Below are 12,101 nucleotides of genomic sequence, written 5' to 3'. Positions count from 1 at the left end.
ATCCACTCCTACAGCTGTAAAGCTTTAAAGTGTATTTGGCAAGAATGGCAAATATACTTTACCACTCTAGAGATCAGTTTGAAAGGGATTTTGAGACGACAATTTATATTTTTAGGGTTACAAGTTAACAGATAGGATGGATAAGTTTAGAAGAAATCAGGATTGCATTTCATCTAGCATAAAAACAGAAGTGTTGGGTTCCGTATAAAGCATTTTTGTTGTTCTTCCCTTATAGGAGGAGATGATTAAAATGAATGTGGTAAATAAAGAGAACTGGTAGAAAACCTTGGGTTTCAGACGATATATTGCAGGTGATGGATGAACGTAGAAAATATAAGAATGCTAGTGATGAAGAAAGTAAAAGGAACTATCGGCAATTAAGAAATGCTATAAACAGGAAGTGCAAACTGGCAAAAGAAGAGTGGATTAAAGAAAAGTGTTCAGAAGTGGAAAGAGAAATGAACATTGGTAAAATAGACAGAGCATACAGGAAAGTTAAGGAAAATTTTGGGGTACATAAATTAAAATCTAATAATGTGTTAAACAAAAATGGTACACCAATATGTAATACGAAAGGTAAAGTCGATAGATGGCTGGAATATATTGAAGAGTTACACGGAGGAAATGAATTAGAAAATGGTGTTATAGAGGAAGAAGAGGAAGTTGAGGAGGATGAAATGGGAGAAACAATACTGAGATCTGATTTTAAGAGAGCATTAAAAGATTTAAATGGCAGAAAGGCTCCTGGAATAGACGGAATACCTGTAGAATTACTGGGCAGTGCAGGTGAGGAAGCGATTGATAGATTATACAAACTGGTGTGTAATATTTATGAAAAAGGGGAATTTCCGTCAGACTTTAAAAAAAGTGTTATAGTCATGATACCAAAGAAAGCAGGGGCAGATAAATGTGAAGAATACAGAACAATTAGTTTAACTAGTCATGCATCAAAAATCTTAACTAGAATTCTATACAGAAGAATTGAGAAGAGAGTGGAAGAAGTGTTAGGAGAAGATCAATTTGGTTTCAGGAAAAGTATAGGGTAAGGGAAGCAATTTTAGGCCTCAGATTAATAGTAGAAAGAAGATTAAAGAAAAACAAACCGACATACTTGGCGTTTGTAGACCTAGAAAAGGCATTCGATAACGTAGACTGGAATAAAATGTTCAGCATTTTAAAAAAATTGGCTTCAAATACAGAGATAGAAGAACAATTGCTAACATGTACAGGAACCAAACACCAACAGTAACAATTGAAGAACATAAGAAAGAAGCCGTAATAAGAAAGGGAGTCCGACAAGGGTGTTCCCTGTCACCGTTACTTTTTAATCTTTACATGGAACTAGCAGTTAATGATGTTAAAGAACAATTTAGATTCGGAGTAACAGTACAAGGCGAAAAGATAAAGATGCTACGATTTGCTGATGATATAGTAATTCTAGCCGAGAGTGAAAAGGATTTAGAAGAAACAATGAACGGCATAGATGTGAAAATAGGAGGAGAAAAGATTATGGAGGTAGAAGAATTTTGTTATTTGGGAAGTAGAATTACTAAAGATGGACGAAGCAGGAGCGATATAAAATGCCGAATAGCACAAGCTAAACGAGCCTTCAGTAGGAAATATAATTTGTTTACATCAAAAATTAATTTAAATGTCAGGAAAAGATTTTTGAAAGTGTATGTTTGGAGTGTCGCTTTATATGGAAGTGAAACTTGGACAATCGGAGTATCTGAGAAGAAAAGATTAGAAGCTTTTGAAATGCGGTGCTATAGGAGAATGTTAAAAATCAGACGGGTGGATAAAGTGACAAATGAAGAGGTATTGCGGCAAATAGATGAAGAAAGAAGCATTTGGAAAAATATAGTTAAAAGAAGAGACAGACTTATAGGCCACATACTAAGGCATCCTGGAATAGTCGCTTTAATATTGGAAGGACAGGTAGAAGGGAAAAATTGTGTAGGCAAGCCACGTTTGGAATATGTAAAACAAATTGTTAGGGATGTAGGATGCAGAGGGTATATTGAAATGAAACGACTAGCACTAGATAGGGAATCTTGGAGAGCTGCATCAAACCAGTCAAATGACTGAAGACAAAAAAAAAAAAGTGGTAAATATTACTGATTACTGATGCGTATTTCACTTGCTATTAAGATTTGTCCTTAACTTAATTACGACATATAGTAAGTGTGTTTCATTTGTTTTTAGGTCAGTTCGTGTATCAGCAGCTGAACAATTTTTAATAATATCAACATTTTGTTGTTCACAACAGCCATTACAATTTATGATATCACAACTTTTTACTGTACTTCATAGCACAGTTATAGATTACGCTCGCAATTCACATGAATATTTTCAGGTGTGTTTTAGTTCATTTTATTTTTACTTATTTACTGTTTCATTCCTTTTTAAAGAATTAATAGCAATTATATTTCTAGAATCCAGATAAGAAATATATTATTTTAAAATTAAATTTTTTTGTTGCTATTTTTTTTAGATGGTTGGTTTCATATTTTGTATATTTTTTTGATGTATTATTCCACTGTATTGAATTATATTTTTGTAAAATATATACCATTTGATTGAGTTTGTTCCCTTAAGTATTTGTTGGTTAATTTACTATTAATGTTGATAATTAGTGAAATATAGGAAATATTTAAATTTATTTGCTTATGTTAATAATATTTTTAATTTTTAAAATAACCGAACAAATTTATGTCATGTTGATGAAAAGTGAAAAAGTGGTGCTGTTTAAAGCATTCACATTAGAAGAATATATATATATATATAGAGGGTGTTTTTTTTTTTTAGTGATAAAACTCTGAATTGAAATAAAACATAAAAAGGTAAGTTTGAAGCCAATTTGTTTTTATCTGATATTTAATATTTGAAAATAATTTCCGGCACTATGACTAGCTTTGATGAACCAGATTCGATCAGTCCAATTTTGAACCACTTTTTCAAGTAATTGGGTATATATTTCGTTTTGGTCACATGATTTTGGTGGCCAATTCACTGGACCATTTCGTGAAATAATTTTGTTGCTAAATTGTTTCAATTTTTTTTGTTGTTTCGATTGTTTTTGTAACAGTGAGGTGTGGCACCATCCTGTTGAAACCAAAACTGTTGTAGGTTGATGTCATGCAAATTTGGAAACGGTCACTAAACACTGATCTGTAACAATCACCATTGACAGTAACTTGCTCTCTAACCTCATTTTTAAAGAAATTACGGACCTATCATTTTTCAGGATGCAATGGAGACTTGTAAATATCCTGATGATTGGTCTTACTCCATATGTGGTAATTGTGCTTGTTGACATTTAACCAGAAATGAGCTTTGTCACTAAACAAAATGTTTTTATAAAAAGTGGATCAGTTTCCAATTGATTTAGGCACCAATTGCATCTTGTATGGGTGTAGACAGGATCTTTATACAGAATATTCTATGTAGTGGATGGACAAAGTCCAAGTAGTTAACCGCTACGAATAGACACATTCAGATCATCTTCAACATTATCACTGATATTTTCATCTGTATGTGCAGATCTTTGTCTTGTTGTTGGTTTTTCATTGAGTAGAGTAAATGTTGTTTGAAATTTATCAATAGTTCGGCAAATAAGTTGCTCTGATGAACGATTATGTGCGCCATAAAAATTACGAAGTGTGTGTACGTTTGGCGAACAGAACATTGATTTTGGAAATATATTTCCATAATTTGTAAATGTTGCAGCATCAGTTTTTTCATGATCATTTGCCAATGCTCACTGATCTAAAATGACTAAATGAAATGTCATCAAAACTAAACAAATGACAGCCATCTCTATAAAACAAAACTATCACTAAAAAAAAACACCTGCTATATACAAATATTAATCTCCTACCACATCATTGCAATGGTTCAGAGCACAGGAACCTTCTTGATCCCAGAAGAGAAGTTTCTTGGTTTCATGTTTATTTATCTTTTATATTGTCAATCACCTAATTCAAGTCTAATAGGCCAAGTAGATAATAGTCTGATGAACATAAACCTGGTGTGTATTGAGGGTGAGGTAGCACATCTCACGAGTGCAGCTTGTGTTCCCATATTTAAATCAGCATTGGGAGGGCGATTATTTTCCTGGAAGAAAGAAAAAAAGATTAGGCAACTTTCCTTTTGAAATAAATCTCTGACTTAAAAGTCCTAGCATAGTACTAAGCAGTGATTGTCCTTTGTTTTGTTGAGAATGACAATATAGAATGAGCATTCACTGCAAATCCCAATAAAAAAAAAACCATTGTTTTCCCCAGTGAAAATGTTGTTTTTTCTTTCTTTGGTGAAGTGCCTGAATGTTACTAGTGCGTAATGGCTCATTTTGGCTCTGTGTCAAATATATACTAGTGTTTCATTGCAGCTTGTAGAATCTAAAAATTTCTTATCTTTTTAAAATTGCTATGAGAGTTTGAGAAAGCAACCAGATTTTCTTTTGTGTTCAGCCTGCAATAGACAGGGAACCTATTTAGCACTTAATATTGTTAAATTTATACACTCCCAATACGTATTCCAAATTTTTCAGAAACTATTGTAGTAGTAAGTTAATGTTCTTAAGAAAGTTTTATAAATTTCAATTTAATGATCTTCATTGACTGAGGATCTTTGCCAGTGAGTAATTTTCCAATTATCGGACTGTCTGAATGACTTGCATGATTCGTTAAGTCTGGACTAATAGAAAGAGAGAGAGAGAGACACAATCCCCATAATGAATTTTATTTTCATATTAATTTGAATGAAATGACCCTTTCATTTGTTCAGAATTTAATAATAATTATTTAGTGTGTAACAAATCTCTTATCTCATGCTCAGGTTGGTGACTATAACTCAGGGAGGAGAAATAGAACAAACACTATTGATTACAAGTCCAGATGTGCAAAGTTTGTCAGATAAGAGGTGTATACTTTGTGCTCATTATAATAACAGAGGATTTTTTATTGTAGATTGTTTGTTCTGCTTATACCATGGCAGAGCATGTAAGTCTTATTATTTGTTGAAAAACTGCTGATGATTTTCCAAAAATATTATGCACCATGCTTTTTGATGGGTATTGTTGTCTTTATCTAATTGTACTTTTCACTAGTTAGTACGTTACTACCTTCTTAAATATATATGTATCAGAGCTTGCATTTATTACTTATTTAAGAATTGAGTTTTATGATACAGTAATTGTATACTATCATTTTACTAAAAGTACAATCGTATATTATATTTTGTTTATTTCTGTAATTGATTTTTTCCTTTTATCTTTCAGCTATTGTGTCGTTTATTAAATTTTGCATTTATGTATAACTGTCCATTACCAAATGCTGAAGCTTTATTAAATAATGAAATAAAATGGTTAAAAGAAGTTAAGGTGAGTGTCATGTTTAAGGTCTTTTTTTATTCTATGATTTTTGTTCATATCTATGTTTATTTAGGTTTATTTATTTACACAAGTATGCATGTGTAAATATTTTTTCACATATATATATATATATATGTGTGTGTGTGTGTGTGAGTAAAGTAAAAATATTAAGAACATATCAGCATTTATGTTTCTTGAATACCATCCAAAGTAGACTGTCATAATGATAATTCCAATTTTTGAGACAGTGCTGTTAGCAACTAGCATGGAAGACCCATTTAACCAATTGCATAGATTTATTAAATATGAAATTCACCTTCTTCTTAATCCTTTACTTTGCTTTTAGAATAAGCATAAGTTTGAAAAGTAGGTTCTATAAAATCTTATAAGTATAATACCTGTATAATATACCAATTGACAAAACAGTAGAAATAATAAAAAAGATAATAAATGAAACCCCAGAATATAAAATGCATTAATCACTCACTATTATAAGAAATACATGTTTTCAAAATTAATTTGAGTATGAGAATAATTTTTATTCACAAACGGAAGGCGAATGGGATCACCTATATCTACCATAATGTCTAAACATTTATACAAGATTTTGAAAATAAAATATTTCATAATATATTAAATACACACCAAATATTATTTTGGATAAGATATGTAGATGATATTTTAGTTATAAGTAACCCAACTATAAATAATGAACATTTGTTCATTTTAAAATAATCCTAACAATTACAATAAAAATTTAAAATTTACATACGAAATACAAAATAACAGAAAAATATATTTTTTAGATATTGAAATCGAAGTAAATGTAAACTGAGTAATAGAAAACATCAGTTTGTAGAAAACCCACAACAAATTATATTACAATACATTTAAATTCTAATCACCAGTGGTCACAAAAAGATAATACGTATAAGAACATGATATTTAGAGCTATTCATTAAACAAAAAACAATAAAATTAAATCAAAAAAGAGATTATGAAATAAAACTAATAGCAATATTTAATGGTTTCGATCATAAAATTATAAAAAAAATTTGTAAAAACATAATGAAAAATACCAAGATAATTTAATTATACTAAAATAAAACAGAAAATAACATAAATTTTAATAATAGTTTTTACCTAAAATACAGTTATACAAATAAAATAATAGAAAAAAAAAAATTGTTAATGTATATAATAAAAATACATATAAAAAACCATTTAAAGCAAATATCACTTATAAAATATTTAAAAAAATAAAAATAATAAAGAGGATTTAAGAGTAATATTCAAAATTAAATGCAACGTGCATAATAATAGTTATATTGGTAAAAATCAACAGATCTTTTAAAAACCATATACTGAACATTAAACAGCATACAGAAACAAAAAAAAAAAGAGGTATATCTAATGTAGCTGGTGGCCATTTGTTAGAATGTAAACATAGTATTACTGATTACAAAAATAATTTAGAGATTTTTGAAGTTTGTAGTAATGATAAAAGTTTTTTAGGCAAATTTAAGCAAAATAGAAAAACAACAGTATAGACACACTGGAATGAATATAAGAAGGATTCAACAAAATGCAGTCTATACACTATCACAAAGTCTATTAATGAAGGATGAAAACCGTAATCTGGCCTAACAACAAAGGTAATGCAGAAATCCTAGCTAAATATTTCAACAAACTCCTAAATTGTGAAGAACCAACAGAAATACTCAATTTCAACATCAGTACCCCAAAAACAACACCACTGGAAAACATCAACCCTCCCTCAATAAGAGTCCTATTGAGCACTGGATGAGATGATGAATTACAAAGTGGTGGGAGAAGGTTAGACCTTTTTAGAGGTCTGGAAACATGCAAGACGACCAACAAAAATTGGCCTTCATCAACAGCTTGTCAATATTTGGATCAAAGAAGATCATTATCAGGACACTGGATGATAGCCTTCATTCACCCTCTACACAAAAAAACGGACAAAACAGACTGTAACAATTACAGGGAAATCTCTCCTAGACACAACATACAAAATCCTTTCAAGAAACATCCTCAACAGGACCGGTTTACAACTCTAGAAAGAACTATGAGAATACCAGGGAGGTTTCAGACCCTGGAGGGCCTCTCCAGACCGGATCACAAGTCTCAAACTAATAATGGATTACAACAGAAAAAGAAGCAGGGTGACATGATGTTAATATTGTAGACTTCTAGAAAGCATACGATTGCATCCGCAGATAATCCCTACTAAAAATTCTAAGACACCTCAGATTATATCTCAAATTAATAAACATGATAAACTGACCCTCACAAACACTAAGTCGAGTGAAATTCAGAGGCGAACTCTCAGAACCATTTAAGATCAAAACAGACTACGCCAAGGCGATGGACTCTCACCGCTACTATTCAACTGTGTTATGGAAATTGTAATGAGGGAATGGCTCAAAAAATGCCCCCAAAAATAAAAATTGGCCATAAATCAAACAAACTGCCTGGATTTCGCTGACAACTTGGCACTGCTAGCAAATGATATCGACAAAGCTAAAACACAAATATTAGAACTTCAAAACATTGCAAATAAAATTGGTCTTAAAATATCATTAGAATAGACAGAAATTATGCCTCAGAAACCAACACAATTAAAAGAAATAAACATATAATAAAGTCATAATAGTAATCCAATTTAAATACCTCGGAGAAATAACTTATATGAAAAATCCTCAATACAACCAAGAACAGACTAGCTAATGTACAAAAATGAACCTGGTACACCTTCAGTAAAAAAAATTTATTGATAAATGCAGAAATAAGTCACTACAACACAATTATGAAACCGGCCCATAAATGAAAAAATAAGACACTACGACACAATTATAAAACCGGAAGTCACATATACCGCAGGAACACTCTTCCACCTGAACAAACAATCAAAGACTGACAGACTCCTGAAAATCAAAAGGATTGCAAGACCCTACATGCACAAAAAGTACCAGAAAGATGGGTAATTGTGAATCGTGCCCAACAAAGTCATGTACAAAGAGTTAAAACCCATCACTGATATCATGTGTAAGAGGAGACTTTGATTCTTTGAACATATCAAGAGGAGGATGCAATATTAGAGACTTCTGGTACAGTACGATCTCGATTTGAAAAACACCTAGACAGCATGGATGGATCAGAGAAATAAGAGAGGATCTAAAGGAAATTGGCCTTTACACTAGAAGACACCACAGACAAGATAAAATTAAATGAAAAAAAAATCAAGGACAAAAATACTCGCTTCATACTTCACAAGAAAGAAACTCATAACAAACATTTTCAACACCAGAAAAGGAATTGGGGATCAGGAAGGTATGAAAAAGTACTGGGAGGACTGCAAGGCCTCTGATGAACTTTTGTAATAGACTGACTTAAGTAGTCTTAAAAGATGAGAGGAAATGACAAAAAATGAATATACTTGAAAAATATTACATCTATAAATATAAACAAAAACATTAAATGATGACCTACCAAATTACATTTATAGATGATAATTTAATTAAAGACATTATAAAACTACAATCTTACGATTGGCAATAATGACAATAGAACAAAGGAAAATACAACATTAAATATTACACATTTCCAGTGCTAGACAGAAAAATTTGTGTTTGTCTATAATAAATTTCAAGTAACAATTTTTGATAAATTAATATGTCATAAATAAATATGTTTTAATATAATTAAAGAATTTAATAAGTAAAGATTGATTCTTGGAATTAATATAAGTTATATGATTTTCTATATGATAATAAAGATAAGTTTACTGTGTATTCAGAGATTTATATTTCACTTAATTTTAAAAACACATGCTTGTGTGTCCTTGAACACAAAGTCCTTAAAACTTCACATTGCATTAGGTCTACGCCTGTGTTTTATAAAAGTGAAAACTTATCTAATGTGGAAGTGAATGGCTTTAATTTTGTTAACCTTTGTACTGTGGAGAAAAAAGATAAATATTTATGATGGGATTACTGTTAAAATATGTTGTACTGTTTCTTTCTCTGCCTTGCTTAGTATAATCTGACAACATTATTTTTTCTTATTAATGTACATTACTAAAGTAATTTGTAACTAAAAACGTCAGCTATTTCTGGCCTTTAATATAATATTAGAATATTGTTTGATAAAAATATCATTGTGAAATTCATTATAAGCATATAAAAGTCATTTTAAATTATCTAATATTCCACTTTGTTTATAGAATGAATATTATATTTATAACAGTATTGTACTATACTGTCAATTTTTTACATAGTATTTTATTTCTGGTGGTTTTAGAGATTAATTTCTTAATGCTTCCCAGTAAGAAAATATAAACTGTTATTTTATCTTCTTTAAATAATATTTTCATATGAATTGCAATTAAATAAACCTCTATTATTTTGGATTTTTGTTTTTCGATTCCAATACATCAAGTAGGTGCACCATTGGGTTTTGACTAATTAAAATAATTTATGAACCAGTTAAAGTAGTGAAAAAATATATACACAGTTCATTTATGAAAAGTTAAATCTAATGGAAAAATGATAAGTATCTTAAATTTAAAAAATTTCATTTGTTTAATGGCCATGACAATTTTTTTTATGCACTTTACAATTTATTCATGTATACTTTTCCTAATCTGTAGGGTGTGTTTGTGTAAGTGACAAAGATTTCTTTTCTTAATTAATGCTCTCCTTTAACTTTTCTCTTATTCAAGGGTTATTGATGTATATCCTAGACTTCAAAAACCCCCATGAATAAAAATCAGGTGCTGTTAAATCTCATAACCTTTATAACTACTGAGCAACATTACTTGTGGGCAACAAACTCATCAGTTTACAGGCCATGGCTTTATTACAACTGAAACTTTAGAAAGACTTGTATAGCAACAATACACAATTGTCTCTTCTCCCGAAGTCTTCTGACCACACCATCCTCTTATTTGTTAAAATCCAGTGGCACACCTGTTACTAAGCGGGGAAAAAATAGTAATGGTTATAATAACAGAGAGTTTTATTAAAGTTTTAAAATAATAGTGCAGCAGAACACAAATATACTGTGTAATAAAACAGAAACAATTTGTAATAAAATTAAAGTGAACTGCACAATGTTTGGAGCGATTTTATTAGTGAATGAATGAAAGGGGTGGCTGTACACAAAAGAATACACAATAGTGATTAAAAATCTTTGGCAGAATGTGGTGATGTTTACTGAATTTAACATTCTTTGATTTCAAGTTATTTTTTTTTGTGTGTGGAATTTATATTAAAATAATACAAATTAATTTATATTTAAATATTTTTTACAATCCCTTCTATATAAAACATTCTCTCAGAGATATGTATCTGTGATTTCTATTTTTAAAAAGTTTTATAAAATACTACATTGTTTTGATAAAAAAAACCTTTTTTTAAAAAAAAGTTTTTATAAAAATAGATTAATTTGCATTTAAAAAATATATATATTTAAAGAAATTCTGTTGTGTTATTGTTTTTATTGGTATATTATAATTTTTATTTCAGGATAACATTAAAGAAACTGGTGAAACAGGTGTTGAAGAACCAGTACTTGAGGGACATTTAGGTATTGCCAAAGAATTGTTGTCATTTATGACACCAGAAAAGAAATTCCACCTTGGTGCTGATGAAAAATCTAATAATCATCTTATCAAGGTAATCTTTTAGAAAGAGAAAAAAATTATTTTAAAAAGAAAAAGAAACAAAAACTTTAATAAAAAATTTCTAAGTTTTTTTCTAATACGTGAAAACAGTCTGGATAAAAATAGTTTGGACACTATTTTTAATCATAAAATATTGAAAAAAAATTGGTAATTTTTTTCAAAAAATGAGAATGAAAAATTTATTCATTTATAACATTTGTATGTACAAACAAATTCAACTGATGTCAGAAATGAAAATTAACATCAAGTAATTAATTTTACATTTGTGTTGATGTGCTGTGCACAGACAAATAGAAATGTTTTCAGTTTTATTTTCTAAAGATTTAACCAGAGATGAGGAAATATTAAAGAGAATACTCTTCACTAAATTCATATTGATTAAATACAGCCAGAAGCCAATTACGGTGGGTGATTATATGAATGCCCAGGCTGTCATTTATACAGTAGGCTGTTTTTGCGCACTCAAACAGCATGAAAGTGGTACCAGAAGTGTTGACGAGGAGAAAGAACAGTATTGCTGTTACAGCCAAACCTAATGAAAAATTATTAACGGCTGAAATACTGCTGTATATAAAATGGGCATTTCTGACTCAGAATTTTATAGCACATAATTGCTTACTAAGAAAAAAATTACTCAAATTTAAAATTTTTATTGTCTTGCATCCTATTTAAATTGTGATAGATATATTGTAAAAATTCTTTAAACAGCTACGGATGAAACATTTATACTTACCATTATGCAATCAGTATATGAAAATTTGTAATTTTTTAAACAAAATTAATATCTTTTATGCTTATCTTATTATCTAGGCAAATAATGCAAGGTTTAATATGCTCACACTCATTCGTGGAACTATGTGCTTCTTTCCAGTGTGCAAGGAGCCATAGCATAAATGTGTAATTATTTAGTAATGAGTTTTAAAGGAAGGTTAATAAGAGAAAGTTGGTTTGGGAAAAAATTGGCTGATGTTTATCAGTTTTTCACAAGTTTTATTGTAAGTAGTTTATCTATACAAAAAA

The 12,101-nt window shown here is 29.7% G+C and overlaps 1 protein-coding gene across 5 annotated transcripts in view; it reads left to right on the top strand.

Moving 5' to 3' along the window:
- Positions 1–12,101, top strand: part of faf (ubiquitin carboxyl-terminal hydrolase-like faf) — a 173,171-nt gene that overhangs the window by 93,790 nt on the left and 67,280 nt on the right. For all 5 annotated transcript variants that reach the window (XM_075380487.1, XM_075380491.1, XM_075380488.1 and 2 more), the window contains exons 26-28: positions 2,206–2,356; positions 5,282–5,383; positions 10,924–11,073. In XM_075380487.1, the coding sequence (XP_075236602.1) occupies positions 2,206–2,356; positions 5,282–5,383; positions 10,924–11,073 (403 nt within the window). The remainder of the gene's footprint in view (positions 1–2,205; positions 2,357–5,281; positions 5,384–10,923; positions 11,074–12,101) is intronic.

This window comes from Lycorma delicatula, chromosome 12 (genome assembly GCF_047948215.1).
Source record: "Lycorma delicatula isolate Av1 chromosome 12, ASM4794821v1, whole genome shotgun sequence".
NCBI classification, from domain to species: domain Eukaryota; kingdom Metazoa; phylum Arthropoda; class Insecta; order Hemiptera; family Fulgoridae; genus Lycorma; species Lycorma delicatula.
This window is presented reverse-complemented; position numbering and strand designations above follow the sequence as displayed.